The sequence below is a fragment of the Lissotriton vulgaris genome, chromosome 11, assembly GCF_964263255.1.
Source record: "Lissotriton vulgaris chromosome 11, aLisVul1.2, whole genome shotgun sequence".
Lineage (NCBI taxonomy): Eukaryota > Metazoa > Chordata > Amphibia > Caudata > Salamandridae > Lissotriton > Lissotriton vulgaris.
In genome coordinates, this window is record NC_141699.1 from 106841671 (window position 1) to 106861245 (window position 19575).

Here is a 19575-nt window from a genome sequence, read left to right on the forward strand (position 1 = left end):
AGAGCGTGAGGTGCAGATGGTCACCATGGAAAGCGATCTTCTCGCTGTAGAGGAAACGGCGCAGAGGGACGGTAGTCCGGGAATCTTGCATCAGATGCAACTTAAAGCAGCAGAATACAAGGCTTTGGCTACTGACGCTGCTAAGACTCTAGCAAGAGATAAGGAGGGCCGTCTATATGACCAAGGGGACACAGCGGGCAAATTAATAGCCTGGCTAGACAAAAAGTAGCCGGCACAGAGGGTAGTGGCCGAGCTTAGTGCTGATTCGGGGATCATCCTGACAGAGCCCCGGTAGATTGTCAGGGAGTTTGCTGGGCATTTTCAAAAAGTGTACAGCAGGGGGTCCGAGCATTCAGAAGAAAATTCAATTGCCCTACTGGCTGGCCTCAAGCTGCCTACCCTCTCAGATGACGAACGAGAGAATCTGGAGGCGTCACTCACTATGGAGGAACTGACTAGGGCCATCCATGATCTCCGGCCTGGAAAGGCCCTCGGGCCCAATGGTGTTCCGATTGAGCTCTACAAGCTAAAGCCTGACTGCCTGAGCCAGCACCTAAAACACATGTTCGAGGCATTTAGGGAGCAAGGTATACTACAGAAGGACCAACGCATAGCTACAATTGTGGCCATTCCTAAGGAAGGAAAACCGAAAGAATTAAGTACCTCCTACAGACCAATATCACTATTAAATGCTGAGCCAAAAATCTCGGCGAAAGTACTCGCTAACAGGCTAAAGCCGGTACTCAACACTCTGGTCCACCCTGACCAATCGGGCTTTATGCCCCACGGCAACACAGCGCTCAACCTGCGCCGGCTCCACGGAGCTGCCACAAGATTCAAGAGGATACAGTGGTGGTATCATTGGACACCGCAATGGCATTCGACACGGTTGAGTGGACATACATGATGGCAGTCCTTCAGAAACTGGGTTTTGGTCCGAACTTTATTGGTTGGGTGCTCCTCCTCTATACCGAGACTCTAGCCCAGGTGGTAGTGAACAATAACATTTCAGAGGTTTTTACCCTAGGAAGAGGGACGCAACAGGGGTGTCCCCTCTCCCCTTTGCTTTTTGCCCTCTCCCTGGAGCCATTGGCTGCCTGGATACGACAGGATCTCTCCCTCCGGGGGCTTCAATGGGCTGACGGGTGGTAAGACAGGATTTCGCTTTATGCGGATGACATCCTTTTGTACCTTGCAAACCCCTGTGAGTCCCTTATAGTGGCCTTAGACATTTTTACCAGCTTAGGGAAGAACTCAGGATATAGTATTACTGGGGTAAGTCACTCCTCTACGTCCTTCATGGAACCCCCCATCAATCCCATGCAGCTGCCCAATTAAGGTGGCCACAGACGGGTTCATGTACCTGGGAATATTTATCTCCAAGGAGAAGGCCATTGGATATGAGAAGAATCTATTGCTGCCTCTGCAACAGCTTAAGAGAGACGCCAGTACCTGGAAGACACTCCCGCTGTCCCTACTGGGTCGTGCAACGCTCTTCAAAATGGGGGCGTAGCTTAGGCACGTAGCGGAATGGCTGCCTTTTAAGGGAGCTCTGCGCGCCGGAATCGATACCGGACAAATACCATCCTGTAGAACCCCTCTGTATGCAGTAGGACTCCCCCAGGATATGCAGGCTGCTTGGGATAGCTGGCTGGTGGAGTTTGGTGCCCCCCGCCCAGAGCGCTGCCCTGTTCTCCGGCAAGGCCGAGTCAGCGAGTGAAAGTAAAATGACGCCGCACTGATTTCGGCTCGGAGAGAGCCGTGGACGCGGGTGCCGAGGTCGGACTGAGGGCAACTGGTGGAGACTGCAGAGGGTCGTGTCTCCCCCACGGACTGGTGCGCTGAACAGCAGACTGAATCGCGGCGTTTGTGAGGAGAGGGGGTGGCCGAGACCGAGGCTGTACAGGACCACGAGAGCTCCGGAGCCATTCGCTGGGAAAGAGGCGCGGATGCGCTTTGGCCGCTGGGCCTCGATGCGCTCCGACGTGCTGAAGGCTGGAGAGGAGGAGCGAACAAGGACGGCTGGACTGTGGTGTACGGCGGCCAGGTGGAGTTGATCCCCGGCGGTGAGTGTAGCGCCGGCGTGGGCCGGACCCAGTGGTCCAGGGCGGCGCTAGCTGCATGAGGTGGGGAGCCTGGTTGGGGTGCGGCACCTCGGGGGGCTGCGTGGCGGGGCCGCGGGGGTGGTGGCCTGTGCGGTGCTCCCCGTCTGGGTCGACTGGCTTCTGCGCGGCTCCTCGGGCCTGGGGGCTCTTCTATGAGTTTCCTCCGCCCTGCTACTGTCCATTTGTCGGACGAGTGCGGGTGGGGTGGCTCTGGGAGTGCACTCGGGTGTGGGGGGGGCAGCGAGGGTGCTGGCCTGGGCGTGTAGCAGCGTGCAAGAGCACACACGTCGGTCTTGTGGCACACTGGACATGTTTGCAGCTGCGTATGTGCACGGCCCATTGTGCTGCTGTTGAAGGAACTCTGTGGAGTGGCATGGGACAATAGCGGAGGGCCCCCACACAGGAGGTGCCAAGCGGTGGTGGCTCATTGTTAGGGGTCTTTGGAACAAGTGAGAGCTTTGTGGTCTCCAGACAGGGCGAATAATCAGGATATTATTGAGACTGCGACGGGGCCACTCGTGGGCACGCTGCTTCAGTGTCTTTCATTATGGGTAAGACGGAGCCCAAACAAGCGAAGCTGCAATTTGAGAATAAAAGAGTAACTCGAACTGCGGATGGCTCAGCTGATCAGAATGATCCTAGTAGTGCTTCGAATCTAGTAGAGGTGGCGGAAGACGATATGAGGACCATTCTGTTGGAGCTGCGGGCAGAAATGAAAACTATTGATGGCAAAATCGATGCCTTGGCGGCGGGCATGGACATGGTAAAAAAGAAAGTTGAAAAGCATGAACACAAGCTCGATGTCCTTGAGAACCGGTTGTCGGATGAACATAACGCGCAGGCTGAAGCGCGCACGCAGTTGCTACAGGTGGAAAAGATGTTGGCAGTTATTAGTGCCAAGAACGAAGATTTAGAAGCGCACTCACGAAGAAGGTCTGTCGGAAACCACACCTATAAGCAAAATGGAAACTTTCATAGATGGACTGCTGCGTGAACTGTTTGGGCCGGTCCTGTCGGCGGTGATGATAGTGGAGAGGGCACACCGCTCATTGGGGCCGCGGCTACTAAATTACGCTGACAGGGCTGCTATTCTGAGAGAAGCCAGAGCCAAGGAGCCAGTGATGTACAAGGGAGACAAATTATCGTTCTTTCCGGACTATATACCTGCAGTGCAATCGGCTTGGAAGGAGTTTGTGCCAGTAAAAAAGTTACTGAGAGAAGCATCGGTGCCCTATGCAATGTTGTATCCAGCCAAGTTAAAGATAACACATGAGGAACAGTCGCATTTCTTCACGGATGCGAAGTCGGGGCTGAAATTCACGAGCACATCAGCAAGGGGAAGCCCAAGCAGAAATCGGTTGAAGTGGCAATGCTGGAATCGGGGCTGGAGGAAACGGACTAGACTTTTTAGTGATGTCTTGGTGCCTTGCAGAGTGGTCAGGAAGACTCGACCGGATGGAGCAGTGGGCTATGTTGCGCTGGACACATGGTGAAGGTGGGGGGGCACGGATTCCCCGGTTCTTCTATTGTTTAATGTGTGTCAGGGGGAGGTGTTGAATATATGGTTGTTACATGATGCAAGAGTCATGCAGGGAGGGTGATCAGTGATTCTGGCTATCGCATCTTGGTGCGAGTCCACGTGCCGAGCCTCTCCCTTCAGAGGGTATTCTCCTTATGGAGCTTGGGGTTGTGAGGGGGCAGGGGTTGAGGGGGGAGGGGGGGTGAATGGTCCCGGCCTGATTGGGAGGTTGGAGTGGGAGCGGGGGAGGAGGTGGGAACAAGACGTTGTTGTGTTTTTTGTGTGGTATTTTTTTTTTGCAGACAATACATGGTTGTTGATTGTAGGTGCCGGAAAGATGCGCCTTATTTTCTAGACATACCTGGTGCCCCCTCCATGCTGGATGATTTGCTAATGTTTTTTGAGATTAGAGATGCTCGATGGCAGGCAGATGTAAATTGTTAACATGGAATGTCCGGGGCCTCAACTCGCCAAAGAAGGTGAGACAGGTAGTGGCATATTTAAACAGACACATGATAAATATTGCGCTACTACAAGAAACGCACCTGACTAAACACACTGCACAAATGGTGGCGAGTAGGTGGGCGGGATATCGTCTGGATTCATCGTATTCATCTTATGCGAGAGGTGTATTGATTCTGGTGAAAAAAGGGGTGGAGTTCCATCCACTGTTCACATATACGGATGAGGATGGGAGATGCGCGATGGTGTGTGGGAAGCTATATGGTACTCTGATATCCATGGTTAATATGTATGGACCAATATTAGATGATCCAGCATGTGTGGATCGCATTTGCGGAAAACTGCGTGAATGGCCGGACGCTCCTGTAATGTGGTAGGGGGGATCTTAATACATATCTGAATGTGACACTGGATAAGTCTAGCCCCATCTCACACAGGACACCCACGGTGGCTAGATGTGTGGAGCGAGCCATGGAGGAATTTGATTTATATGATGTCTGGAGAGTGCGACAATCCCAGGTGAAAGAGGGAACACATGCAACACCGCTGTATGGGAGTTGGTCGCGGTTGTACTACTGGCTGATTGGGGGAGAGGTGATGGACTGGGTCGTGTGTGTGACGCATCTGGCTAGAACGTTGTCGGACCACAACCCGGTTACATTGGAGGTGGGGATTCCGGGAGTACTGAAGCAGCCCTTTACGTGGTGATAGCGCTCAGAAGCGTTGCTAGACCCCATATATGAGTCGACTGTGCAAGAGGCCATAGTAAATTATTATGCAATCAATAAAGGCACAGTGAGTGAGTCCGCTACGTTGTGGGAAGCCTTTAAGGTAACTATAAGGGGGGTGTGCATAGGGAAGGCGGCGGGAATCCTAAAGGACATTCGTACTCAAATCCAGAACGTGGAAGGTAAATTGGGTGTTCTAGAGAGAGAGTATGCGGTTAAACCGGAGCCGGGGACATTAGCCTGCATACAGACACTCAGAGAGTATGAGGGTTTAGCAGACATGGAGGTCAAATACATGCCTAGACGACATACAGCAAGGCGGTATGGGGAAGCGGGTAGGCCCGGACGTACACTGGCATTCAAAATTAAGGAGAGGCTGGAACAACCTAGAGTGGACAGGATAGTTGATGATCAGGGGGGCGAACATTTCAAGCCAGAGGATATTGTAGAGCAGTTCCGTGGCTTCTATGCGGAGCTCTATCAGTCGCGTAGTAATGCGTAGTAATGTAGTATTGCGTCGGAGCAGTAGTTCGAGACGTATCTCGATAATATTGCTTCCGCATGGCTTTCTGATGTTCAGAGGAAATATCTATCTTTACCTGTAGACGAACAGGACATTAAGATGGCGGTAGCAGCGTTGTCCAATGGTAAGGCGCCTGACCCTGACGGGCTTACGGTGGAATTTTATAAAAAATATGTGGACTTGCTCGCTCCCCACTACTGGTAATGTATGCAGAAGCGTATGAGACTGGTATGCTACCGCCCTCCCTGAGGGAGGCCATGGTCATTACTCTTCTTAAGAAAGATAAGCCACCGGAAAAGTGTGAATCATATCACCCGCTGTTGCTTATTAACATTGACGCTAAGATATTTGCAAAGATTCTGGCGACTAAGCTACAACCGCTGCTACAGGGGCTAGTATTGCCTGATCAGGCTGGCTTCATACCAGATAGGTCCACCTCACACAATCTCCGTACGATCTTCTCGATGTTCCATGTATTGGAGCCCAGCTTGGAGGCTGCGGCGGTGCTGTTGGATGCAGCAAAAGCATTCGATTCAGTGGAATGGCACTATATGTGTAGAGTCTTGCGGCGCATGGGCTTCCAAACGCTCTTTATACAATGGATCAAAGTTCTTTATATGGCGCCGTGTGCAAGGATACAAGTGGGTGGGCTGACGTCTGAGTCATTTTGCATTGAGAGAGGCACTAGGCAGGGGTGCCCGCCATCACCGTTGCTGTTTGCGATAGTACTGGAGCCGTTGGCCTGTGTAATACGCCAGAGACACCGGGAAACAGCACAACATTTTAATCATAGACCAGTGGCTATATCCCTGTATGATGATGATGATATGGTTCTATTCGTAAGGGAACTGAATAAGTATTTAACGCAATTGCTTCGGGAATATGTCCGTTTTGGGTATATCTCGGGCCTTCACATTAATTAGGACAAATCATACATTATTCATTGACGACGACAACCACGAAACCTGGCCTTGAGTTTCCTTTGGTTTGGGAAACGGATCCAGTCAAATATCTGGGTGTCTGGGTGCATCGGGAGCCGGCGGTGGTGGTTCGGGAAAACTATGGCAGGGCATGTTCGAAACTTGAGGAATGGGTGAATGTATGGATTATGCTGCCGCTGTCTCTGGCAGACCGGATCGCACTCGTCAAGATGGCGGTGTTACCAAAGTTTCTAAACTTCTTCATAAATATTCCTATACCACTCACAAAGGTTTTTTTCACGGATCTACGCAGCCAGTTGCTCCGTTTGGTGTGGGGAGGTAGAGCAGGGAGAGTGCAGTGGTCGATTCCTACAAGGGGTACGAGAAGGGCAGTTTTGAAGCTCTGGATTTTTATGTGTATTACCTGAGTGCACAGGCCCAATACGCGTACTGGTGTAGACCACATGCTTTTAACCCACACGTAGCAGTTGAGGAGGGAGACGCGGCTCTGATCCCGCTACACAGTATATTACTCACAGAGAACGTGGCACTCCAAGGTCGGAGATCAACGTAATCGACGCCACGATACTGGCATGGGAAAACATAGGGCGATTGGCACAGAAACTACCGTTATATGCGTCACTCATGCCCCTTGAACAGCATGCTGATTTGTCTGTCACGCATGAGGGTCCCTCTATGAGACTATTGCAGGACGCCGGTATTGTGCAAATGCGGGATGTTTATCCACAGGGGTCGATCATGACGGTGGAGTCACTACAATATGTTAGTAATCAGTCGCTTCTATTTCGCTTCGCAGTGCACAGATTGCGACACGCGGTCAGGAGACATTACAACACATATCCACTAGAACCTCCTGAGCTGTTGTCACTGCAGTTTGTGCTCTCCACTCCCGCTAACAAAAAGTTGGTCTCAAGACTATATAAAATGATTAAAGAAGAAACAGTTGCGGGCCGGATAAGAGCTGGGAAAGGAGGAACAAGTGTCTGCTGAATGCTATAACGGAGAAAAATTGGAAATACATATGTAGCATGACAGGGAAAGTCAGTATGAATGGCAGCCTCTGGATTATACACTTTAAATTTATACATCGTATTATACGCCGGCGCGGCTGCATAAGTATGGTTTGCGAGGGACTGCCTGCTGTGTTCAATGTGGACAGGATGAGGAGGACTTCCTGCATCTGGCGTTGGGCTGTCGGAAAGTGAATGTGTTGTAGAGTGAGGTGATGGGTAGTATACAGGAGATGGTCGCTGTAGATGTGCAGTGCACTCCACTGGCATGTCTGCTCTGTTGTGTGCCTCAGGTCCGTGGAGTGAAGGGCACTTTTGTACGATTGGCGTTGCTCTTGGCGGCACGCAGAGTGGCCCTTACATGGGGGGGATGGTCCAAACCCACAATTAAGGCATGGCTGGCAGATTTGGTCTACTGTCGTGATAATCTCACCACATATGCAGAGGAGTTGCCGGTCAGTTCGAGGCCAAGGGACATTTGGGAACCTTTACGATTGTATCTACTTAGTAAGGCAGGGGAGTGTTCTACATGAATGAAGTCCGAGAGAACGAGTGCACAATTGAGGTGCCGGTGCAGTGAGATGCATCTGGATCTGCTTCGCGGGCTGGAGAGGGGTGCCGGTAATTGATGCACATTATTGAGATTCATTGTATTGTCTTCCTTTTCTTTTTTCGATTTGGGGTCGGTAAATAGTTTGTTTTTATTATGTTTATATTGCATAGTTCATGATGTATGGTCATTATTCACTTGTCGATATATGCATTAAGGGAACTGTAGCTCTCGGGTGTGGACTGCTGCATTGGATAACGATTGAATTGTGGCTGAGCTATGTTTATTTTTGTCTATTTTTTTGTTTGTTCTTATTTATTTTTGGGTTTTGGTTTTATAAGGACATAATGTATAGGTGGTTATGATGGAGTGTATATGTTTTTGTTGTCATTTTGTTTTTTTTGGTGTGTCATTGTTAAGTAAAAAAATAAATACAAATAAAAATAAAAAACGCTCTTCATAATGATGGCGCTTCCACGGTTTCTCTACGCCCTCCAAAACTACCTGTACTTAGTTCCGCAAAAATATTTTGCTGCCATCGAGGCCACCCAAAGAGATCTTCTGTGGACTGGAATGCCCCGAATATCCCTTCAGAAACTCACATTAGGATGGTATGATGGGGGTATAGCACTTCCGGATATCAGGAAATATTACTGGGCTGCACATCTTTCTGCCATAAATCAGGGCACTTACTGTGACGGATATGACCCCGGCTATGGGATGGACAGATGGCTCCTCCTGGGCGGGAACTTTGAGGCTCCACTCTATTCCAGGCCCAGCAGATACCCCCTCATGGGACCGACAAAACATGCTGTCCAACTTTGGCACATTGTTAACCGAAAACTGTGATGGGCTGACAAACTCACACTGGCTACCCCGTTATGGGCTTTTGAAAGGTTGGGTACCCTGAGTCGCACCAAAGGATTTCATAATTGGGACCTGATAGGGATCTCTCACATAAAAGATCTGTGGGGTCCTGACTGGGTGGTGACATTCGCTTCGCTCCAACATACTTGTGACCTGGCGCATAGGGGGGGCACTTTCGATATTTGCAGTTTAGACACTCTCTCCAGGCCAACATCCCACCAGGGACACAGCTCCCGGAATCTTTCCCCCTCGAGGACAGGCTGCTAGATTGCCACCTCCCAGAAAGGGCTATTTCCCTCACATACAAAAAGCTTATAAATCACACTCCAGACCCATTACTGGCTCTTAGGGGAAAGTGGGAGGCGGACGGGCTGGAAACTGATGACGCGGAATGGAGAGAAGCGCTCGCTTCTCTAAAGAAATAGCAATATCGGCTAAATTGAGATTGATTCAATTGAAAATACTCTACCGAGTCTATATTTCTGGTACTAGGCTGATGTTGATGAACCGCAGTGAAGATGGGCTCTGCAGGAGGAGATGTGGGGAGATGGGAACTTTCTTTGACAAACTATGGGAGTGGCCTGTGCTGCAAGCTTATTGGAAGCGGGTACACAACTGTATGCAAGAGGTCTGGGGAGTGGAATTGCGTCCAGAGGTTAAGAGGTACCTTCTGAACATATAGGAGCCCACAGATCTATCACCAAAGGCAGAATATGGGTAACGCTCGGATTGGCAATCCCTAAAAGGAATATAGTATGACTGTGGTGTGCGGTAACACCTCCTACACTCAGATCCTGGAAGAAAGATATGGACTGGTGCATGATCCAAGAAAAGACAGTCTATGTGGCCCGGAGTTGCCCCGGGAAATGGGTAGCCATATGGTCCAACTAGAATGATTATCGTGGTAATCTGTGCGAACCCCCCTTACTACACCCATTGACGAACTAATTACAATGTAAGCGACTTCGGCATTGACAACATCCAGTGAAATGCTGTATCAGATATGATATACAAGTATTGTGTTTTAAAATGATGACTCTGTGAAAACTGAAATCCTATATGTGATGACCACCTAATTTAATTTCTTTTGTCAGTAAAAAGATCTATAAAAAAAATAGAAAATTTAAAAATATCCTTAATCTCCGCTGGAATTTAACTGCCTACTTAACTTGTAAATGTAAGCATGGCTTTAGTCACATAATGTCTTTGCATCAACAGACGTAGCACTGATAGATGTTGGCATTGACATGGCTACTGCGTCGCACTGCTATGACCTCAGTACTTTGACATGCCTTAGGTCTACCCACACATGGGAGGCAGCATTTCAGTCTGGCCGAGTGTGGTAAGAGGCTTTGACCATTGGCTGCAAGTCCTGGATTTTCCATCACATAATTATCTGTTTTTGACCCATCCCAGACCACTTACTACCACCCAATGTCTCCCTAGAAATTAGACTGTTAATGTAAAGTACATTCAGGACATGGAAAGGGTGGCTTGTTCAAGAGACTGTATTCATGCACAATATAAAATAAGACGAAAAGACCCGGAGTGAGGATCTGCAGCCTGGAGGGACAGAACAAGTGTACCCTTGGTTTCTCAGGCTACTTTCATCTCACTGGGGAGAACAGGCAGGGGCGACACCAATGGATTGTAGGAGGGAGCAAGACTTGTTAGTGTTTGCCTTCAGTGGAAGAGTTGCCTAGCGCCTTCTCCTGTTTTAAAATGGCTGCCAGTTTCTTTCAAGTCCATCTTTCTCTCTCTCTGTAGTGGACATGGATAGGACAGAGAGAGAATGGAGAATGTATGTCGTACTGTACTGTCTTCAGGATGGTATCTCTTTTGGGTGTCCGTTTGTACCTGGCTGACTAGTTGGAGGTTGAGGATGAACCTGTCGGACAGCGAGTGTGGTGGACATGAGCCCCTTTTAAAGTGCAGGGACAGCACTGCCCGTTCCTGCTTCATCCTTCATCCTTCCCTGGCGTTATGCTTCCAAGCCAGCTTGGCAACAAGTCCTGCGTCTTGCTAGGATTGCTGCTTGGGATGATCTTGAAGAAAGGAGCCGGTTGTAATGAGAAGGGGGTATTGAAGACATGTCTATAGGAGAGTACAGCCTAGAAGCGGAAGAGCAATGCAGGAGGTGCTAGAATTCTACATCATCCATCACCAGGAGGTGACAAAGTGAAGGTCCAGTCTACCAAGCACTTCAAGGAGCCTCCTGGGTCCCTGACTCCTTGTGTACCTCCAATAAGCAAATGGCTGAAGGTGTAACAGAAGGGTAGTCAGGCAAGGAACCTTAAACACCACAGCCTGTTCTACACTGCTTCTGTGGCAGCATAACTACAAGTGGTTGTGCCTCTCCTGCAATTCTGGCCATGTCGGTGGCCACAGATTCCGCCATGCAATTGCTACTTCTTGGGCCCAGGGATACTTGGTGTTCCCTGCCACTTCCCCCCTCTACCTAGAATCTCCACTATTAAGTTGATGGGCTCTTCGGTCCTAGTTGAGTGGAGGATTCTTTAGGTGAGTCGACTCCCCAGGGGAGTGCAGAAGACTGCTCCAAAGAAGACCCCTCCCTGTGTATTGCTCTGCGTACCAGACAGCTGCTCTACCTCTCAGGTACTGACTTATGCACCGCCTGGTTTGAGGTGCTTTCAGTTGCTCTAACTCTTGGTAACTGACTCTTGCACTGACTCACTTGAGGTGCATTCATCTGCTCTACCTCTCAGGAATGGACTTTTGCACCACCTAGTATGAGGTGCATTTAGCTGTCTACCTCTCGATAACGGACTCTTGCGTTGCTGGTTTGAGGTGCATTCACCTGCTCTACCTCTTTGTAACTGAGTCTTGTACCTCCTGGCTTGAGCTGCATTTAGCTGCTCTAATGCTTGGTACCTGACTCTTGCACTGCCTCTTTTTTTTGTTTTTTTCTGCACTGCCTCACTGGAGGTGTATTCAGCTGCTCTACCTCTCGGTAACTGACTCTTGCACTGCCTGGTTTGAGGTGCATGCACCTGCTCTACTTCTTTGTAACTGAGTCTTGTACCTCCTGGGTCGAGGTGCATTTATCTGCTCTAATGCTTGGTAACTGACTCTTGCACTGCCTCTTTTTTTTTTTGCACTGCCTCACTTGAGGTGCATTCAGCTGCTCTACCTCTCAATAACTGACTTTTGCACCACCTGGTTTGAGGTGCATTCAGCTGCTCTACCTCTTGGTAACTGACTCTTGATGGAGTGGCTTGTGGGGCATTCGGCTGCTCTACCTCTTAGTAATTGACTCTTGCACCTCCTGGCTTGAGGTGCATTCAGCGTCTTTACCTCTCAGTGATTGACTCTTGCACTGCCTTGCTTGAGTTGCATTCAGCTGCACTACCTCCCTGTGGATTGCTCTGCATACCAGACAGCTGCTCTACCTCTCAGTAACTGCCTTATGCACCGCCTGGTTTGAGGTGCTTTCAGCTGCTCTAACTCTTGGTAACTGACTCTTGCACTGCCTCACTTGAGGTGCATTCATCTGCTCTACCTCTCAGTAATGGACTTTTGCACCACCTTGTATGAGATGCATTTAGCTGCTCTACCTCTCGATAACTGACTCTTGCGCTGCCTGGTTTGAGGTGCATTCACCTGCTCTACCTCTTTGTAACTGAGTCTTGTACCTCCTGGCTTGAGCTGCATTTAGCTGCTCTAATGCTTGGTACCTGACTCTTGCACTGCCTCTTTTTTTAGTTTTTTTCTGCACTGCCTCACTTGAGGTGCAGTCAGCTGCTCTACCTCTCGGTAAGTGGCTCTTGCACTGCCTGGTTTGAGGTGCATTCACCTGTTCTACTTCTTTGTAACTGAGTCTTGTACCTCCTGGGTCGAGGTGCATTTATCTGCTCTAATGATTGGTAACTGACTCTTGCATTGCCTCTTTTTTTTTGCACTGCCTCACTTGAGGTGCATTCAGCTGCTCTACCTCTCAGTAACTGACTTTTGCACCACCTGGTTTGAGTTGCATTCAGCTGCCCTACCTCTGGGTAACTGACTCTTGCACTGCCTGGTTTGAGGTGCATTCACCTGTTCTACTTCTTTGTAACTGAGTCTTGTACCTCCTGGGTCGAGGTGCATTTATCTGCTCTAATGCTTGGTAACTGACTCTTGCACTGCATCTTTTTTTTTGCACTGCCTCACTTGAGGTGCATTCAGCTGCTCTACCTCTCAGTAACTGACTTTTGCACCACCTGGTTTGAGGTGTATTCAGCTGCTCTATCTCTCGGTAACTGACTCTTGCACTGCCTGGTTTGAGGTGCATTCGCCTGCTCTACCTCTTGGTAACTGTCCCATGCATGTCCTGGCTTGAGATGCATTCAGCTGCTCTACCTCTCGGTAACTGACTCTTGCATCAGCTGCTCTGCCTCTTGGTAAATGACTCTTGCAAGACCTCGCTTGAGGTGCATTCAGCAGCTTCACCTCTTAGTAACTGAGTCTTGCACCTCTGGCTTGAGGTGCATTCAGCTTCTCTAACTCTTTGTAACTGACTCTTGCACTGCCTCACTTGAGGTGCATTCAGCTGCTCTGCCTCTCGGTAACTGACTCCCTTGCTTGAGGTGTATTCAGCTGCTCTCCCTCTTCATAACAGTCTCTTGCACTGTCCTATTTCACTGTCCGTGTTGAGGTGCAATCAGTTGCTCTACCTCTCAGTAACTGACTCTTGATGGCCTGGCTTGAGGGGCATTCAGCTACTCTTCCTCACATTAACAGACTCTTGCACCGCCTGGTTTGTGATACATTCAGCTTCTCTACCTCTTGGTAACTGACTCTTGCACCAGCTGCTAGAGGTGCATTCAGCTGCTCTACCTTTCTATAACTGACTTTTGTACCGCCTTACTTGAGGTGCATTCAGTTGCTCTACCTCTCGGTAAATTACTCTTGATGGCCTGGCTTGTGGGGCATTCGGTTGCTCTACCTCTTGGTAACTGACTTTTGTACAGCCTGCCTTGAGGTGCATTCAGCGGCTTTTCCTCTCGGTAATTGACTCTTGCACTCCCTGGTTTGAGGTGCATTCAACTGCTCTACCTCTTGTTAACTGACTCTTGATGGAGTGGCTTGTGGGGCATTCGGCTGCTCTACCTCTCAGTAATTGACTCTTGCACCTCCTGGCTTGAGGTGCATTCGGCTGCTCTACCTCTCAGTAATTGACTCTTGCACTGCCTTGCTTGAGGTGCATTCAGCTGCTCTACCTCTCGGTAACGGACTCTTGCACCGCCTGGTTTGAGGTGCATTCAGCTGCTCTACCTCTCTGTAACGGACTCTTGCACCGCCTGGTTTGAGGTGCATTCAGCTGCTCTACCTCTCGGTAAATTACTCTTGATGGCCTGGCATGTGGGGCATTCGCTTGTTCTACCTCTTGGTAACTGACTCTTGCTCTGCCTGGCTTTAGGTGCATTCAGCGGCTTTTCCTCTCAGTAACTGACTCTTTCACTGCCTGGCTTGAGGTGCATTCAGCGGCTTTTCCTCTCAGTAACTGACTCTTGCACTGCCTGGCTTGAGGTGCATTCAGCGGCTTTTCCTCTCAGTAACTGACTCTTTCACTGCCTGGCTTGAGGTGCATTCAGCGGCTTTTCCTCTCAGTAACTGACTCTTGCACTGCCTGGCTTGAGGTGCATTCAGCGGCTTTTCCTCTCAGTAACTGACTCTTGCACTGCCTGGCTTGAGGTGCATTCAGCGGCTTTTCCTCTCAGTAATTGACTCTTGCACTGCCTGGCTTGAGGTGCATTCAGCGGCTTTTCCTCTCAGTAATTGACTCTTGCACTGCCTGGTTTGAGGTGCATTCAGCGGCTTTTCCTCTCAGTAACTGACTCTTTCACTGCCTGGCTTGAGGTGCATTCAGCGGCTTTTCCTCTCAGTAACTGACTCTTGCACTGCCTGGTTTGAGGTGCATTCAGCGGCTTTTCCTCTCAGTAACTGACTCTTTCACTGCCTGGCTTGAGGTGCATTCAGCGGCTTTTCCTCTCAGTAATTGACTCTTGCACTGCCTGGTTTGAGGTGCATTCAGCGGCTTTTCCTCTCAGTAATTGACTCTTGCACTGCCTGGTTTGAGGTGCATTCTGCGGCACTACCTCTCGGTACCTGATCCTTGCTGGCCTGGCTTGAGAGGCATTCGGCTGCTCTACCTCTGGGTTACTGACTTGCACCACCTGGCTTGAGCTCCATTCAGCGGCTTTGTGCACATGCGTCAGAGCAGGCAGAGCTGCCAGGAATCCTCAGTAGTGCTGAACAGCATCAACCATGGCCAACCAGAGAAGACTTGTTAGTGGAGAACGCAGTGTAGTACCTGAAGGAAATGTAACACAAAATTGGGTTCCCCAAACTTATATCAGAATCCTGTCATTGTTGAGTTATTGAATCCCCGACGTGTAACTGATCCTGACGCTAATTTTCATGTGTAGTCATTTTTCTTGTGTGTAGAATTAAAATACTCCTTTTTTTCCACAGACAGAGCATTGGGGCACTGGTTGGGGAGTGATTTATTGATGATTAATGTGTTCACTGAGTCCAGTGTCTCTAGCCCTCTTCACCTTCCTGAGTAAGCCTCGCTACCTCGTGGATCGGGTGCTAAAGAGGTGAACTTTGTGCTCACTTTTGGGTACAACAGTCAGGAGATCCCAGACCAACAACACCAAGCAGCCTTACTTGGCACAATTGGAGCCAAGGAATCCCTGTCTGCCCAGTGCCCCTCAACTCCCACCACCAGCTCGCACAGCAGTGTTGCTCCAATGGTTTAGTATTCACATTTATTTTAGTTTTTGGAATAAAACGCTCCCGGCCTTTGGTTGAACTCCCTTGAAATGAGTGTTGTTGATGTGTTTCCTACCAATTGGGCTATTGCTTTTGTCTGTGCTCATACATGTTTTTACAACTGCATTTATTGATTCAACTTGTGGACCAACCTTGGTTGTGACTTGCACATTTACTGTAATATCTGTGGGTGATGAACGTGCATTGAACCTTTTTTTTAAACCAGTAACACGTTGATATGCTAATTGGTTAGGGCATTAACCATGTTGCGCTTTCTCTGTGACTGACACAACCGCCTGTGCAATTTGATACTATTTTCTGTGCTAACTGGTGTGTTTACGAGTATTTGTGAAAATCTTTTTAATTTTAATTTAGGTATTGTGGAATAGAATACGGTTTATTTTCCTAAAGTGGGATCACTTCGGTAGCAATGGCTGCGGCTCCCACCTATAACATCTTCAATCTGGGCCACATGTCTAAACGTAGTGTAGCCAGCGTGATCATTTTGATAGAAACCCTTTCTGTTACTCTGCTTGCATCTTTCAACTGAGCTGGACTCTTTTAACATCCTTTCTTCTTCCCTTTGAACCTGCTTCTGTGTGCTGGTTTACCACCCTCTGCGGGGTGTCCTTCCTTTGGTCTTACTGAGCACCTAGTCACTTGCCATGAGGACCTCCAGTCTTGTGATGGTGAATTTTAATGTATGGACTAAGGTCAAACTTCATCCCTCCCCTTTGACTGAGCTTCTCAACTCACTGTTGGATCATATCCAAGTTGCAGTCTCTGCTGCTACCTCCTTTGAAGGTCAAAGCATCCAGACACTAAAACCTAAGTTATTTACTAACTGATTCGTCTCCTGTCTCAGTGAAGGGTGCACAAGACCATCTTACCTCTGAAGGGGTTTTCCTGGCATTAGAAGCTCTGCATCCACTCTATTGCCTCTGCCTCTTTCTCCTTGGCATGGAATCAGCCTCTGATTATTCCTTTGTTTAAAAACATATCAGTTGATCTGCACGTATTGAGCAATTTTCATCCTTCACACTTTTACTGCTAAGATCATCGAGAAAGAGATCAACCAATCATCTGTATTGTTTCATTGAGTCTAACATTATATTGGACCTGCCCAGTTGGCCTTTCTGTCTCTTCATGTCTCAGAAACAGTGCTGGTCACTGATCTGGATAAACTTAAAATGACCGATGATCAAGGGGGAATGGCCTTTCTACCGACTCTGTCGTTTGACCAGATGCAGGATTTGAGTTTCTACCTTTTTCTGTGACCGCTCTCAGGTGGTCATTCTGCCTTCTCCCCATTGCCCTTTTAAGGCATTGGCTTGTAAGGCACCGCAGAGTTCTTCCTTCAGCACACCCGGCTGCAGTAGCTCCTTTTGCTTCCCTTTTATGACCCACGTAGATGACACTCAGGTTTTCTTGAGTGTGCAACTTTGTGTGATCTTTTTCCTTGTGTGTATAGATGGATGTTGGATTTCTCTGTGTGTGAACACTATGCAAAAGTCAACAACATTTGCTTTGGCAATGCTGTTAATTATAGGTGAAAGTATTTTTTCTTATTGCATTATGTGTAAAGCAAACATAACTCACTCTGGTTAGAAGGGGGTGTTAATCATGTATCATCCCACCTGTCCTTTTACTTTGTAATTAATTTTAACTTTCTTTCTCTTTTTGAATCTATCAGCCTGCCGATGGCTGGGAAAGATGCTGTATGTAAGGAAGAGGTCATCCCCATACTGGTGCAGCTCCTAGGTGACACCGACGCGGAGGTGCGTGCCAATGCTGCAGGGGCCTTGATGAATGTCACCACCACGACTCCAGGTAAGAATGAACAATGTGAGATCCTACCGTAATGTGCCGCTACACCATTGTGTGATGAGCTTCAAAAACGATATCATGACATTAAGTGATCATGCAGAAGCTCTACCCCCCTCAAATCTCAAGATAAGTGAACTGAATGTGGCTTAATCTTGTGATTTTTTACCAAAATCTTTATTTGATCAAATACTGTAACATATACAAATAGTTAAAGGATTGTTTACAATGATACAGAGTACCATACAGAAGGCTCCATATGTAACATTTGCATCTTACAAGCAATCAAACCGTAAATATCCATAGGTTCTGTATTTGATAAGCATGAGTAAATCTATAAATACTCCAAGCCACAAGTCAACACAGTGAGCGCAACTTACACTTTAAAACAATTGGAACTTATTGCACTTACCTGAATATCGGATCCTCAGGAATATTGTAAATGACCTTATTGGAGTAGACGCTAAATATCCAACCCTGTACGGCCCTGGAAGAAGGGTTGGTCAATGCTTTCAGAGGCATAACCCAACGTCAAATTTGCCTTCCGTTTTTGTGTCCGTGGATTCAAAAGTAAGCACAATGCCACAAAACATTACAATTGTACTTAATTAAAAGAACTTCCACTAGCAGGTAAACTAGCAGAATCTATGTATTGATGACTTGTACTCTCTTGGTTGACCATAGAGTTGGTTATATAAGTCATGACTTGGCTGTGAGAACAATGGCACTGTGATTCGCTGTTACCCCGGATAATCATTGGATTGACATTCAGGCAAATTGAAAAAAGGTAGAATCCAAAATGAAGTAACAAGAGGACACACCAGTAGAAGCTTTAATCTCCCATCATCTACTCCATTGCCCGCATTCAAAATTAGACACCAAATTTGTTAATGAATTCTGAGTGATGCACAAGTACCTTGCTCAATAAGTGCAATTCGACTGTACATATTTAAAATGTGGATTTGCATTTATAAATGAATTTCCTCACATGAAAAAATTCAGCCACCATGTGTGAGTAAATCTGCTCACAAAGAGGGTTTGTGAGCGTTCTTGGCTGAAGGCATTCTCAATAAGGGCCACGAGGAGCTTGCTGTCAGCGCGAGGAGCAGGTCACCACTGAAGCTTCACAATGGTGGGAGACGCAAGCGGTCAGTTTGGCGCAAAGAGCAGGCTGCCACTGGAACTTCACGTTGGCGGGAGACGGAAGGATGGTTGCTGATGCGAGGGGATACGAAAGTCTGCATTTTCACCTGCAGCTCATTTTTGAAGCAGGAGGGGTACACTCTGATGCCAGCCAAGGGCCCAAGACCAGGATCAGGATTCACTCCAACAGAGTCCAGCTGCTGGGCAGAGGCAGAGGTCCAGTTGGTGCTGGTCAGCAGGGCAGATGCAGGGAAGGCCTCTGGGTGCCAGTTGTGTCCTTGTCGCTCAAACAGGAGGTCAATAACTGACAGTTGGAGTCACTTTTGTGGATCTAGGGTTCAAGGCAAACATGTTCAGTCGTCCTTCTTCTGAATCTTCCACAGGTCCATGAGTGTTCCGATGAGAGGTTCTGAGGGTGCCATCCGTATGCTCAGTACCAGCCTGTGGGTGGGAAATATTCCCTTTGTTTAACCTTCCTACTTTCCTGGCTTTGGCTCCATCTATCTAGGGAGGGGCAAAGGCAAACATGCTTAGGCATGAGCAGCATTTGTCAGTGGCACAGCAGAGAAGCTTTAGGTGCTGTACACAGCCCTCAGCTACCCTTTGAAGCTGAGAAGGGGCTGAGTCCAAGTCTCCTGGACCATCCTACTCAGGAGAGGAGCACCCTACCCAACACCTATGATTTCATTTTTTTCAGATGGAATACACGTCACAAGAGGCAGTCACAGTCATGAGACCAAGGACAATGGCAGAACCGCACATTTGGTTTAGGCAGAAAAATGCCTACTTTTTAAATGAGGTATTTTCAGAATAGGAATTAACAAACCGACTTTACCATTAAAGGGGATTTTAAATTACAATTCAAATGAGTGGAAGAAGTATTTCTTTGCCTGTTCCCAAACAGGATTTATCACTTATTAAATGTAATAAGGTAACCCAATGTTAATCTATGGTAGTGATTGCCTTGCTGCTGTGACAAAAGAATTAGGACCCGATGTAGGTGAATATGAAATACCGATTCCTAAATACCGAATTTTACCGATTCGGTATTTAGGAATCGGTATTTCATATGTAGCTAAAAATTCGGTAAAATTCGTTATTACCGAATCGGTAATACCGATTCAGTAAT

General features: G+C 48.1%; 1 protein-coding gene across 1 annotated transcript in view; it reads left to right on the forward strand.

Annotated features, from left to right (window-relative positions):
- The window catches only part of RSPH14 (radial spoke head 14 homolog), a 590080-nt gene that overhangs the window by 535770 nt on the left and 34735 nt on the right, over window positions 1–19575 (forward strand). Inside the window, exon 5 of the mRNA XM_086942804.1 lies at window positions 17173–17309. Within this exon, the coding sequence (XP_086798930.1) occupies window positions 17173–17309 (137 nt within the window). The remainder of the gene's footprint in view (window positions 1–17172; window positions 17310–19575) is intronic.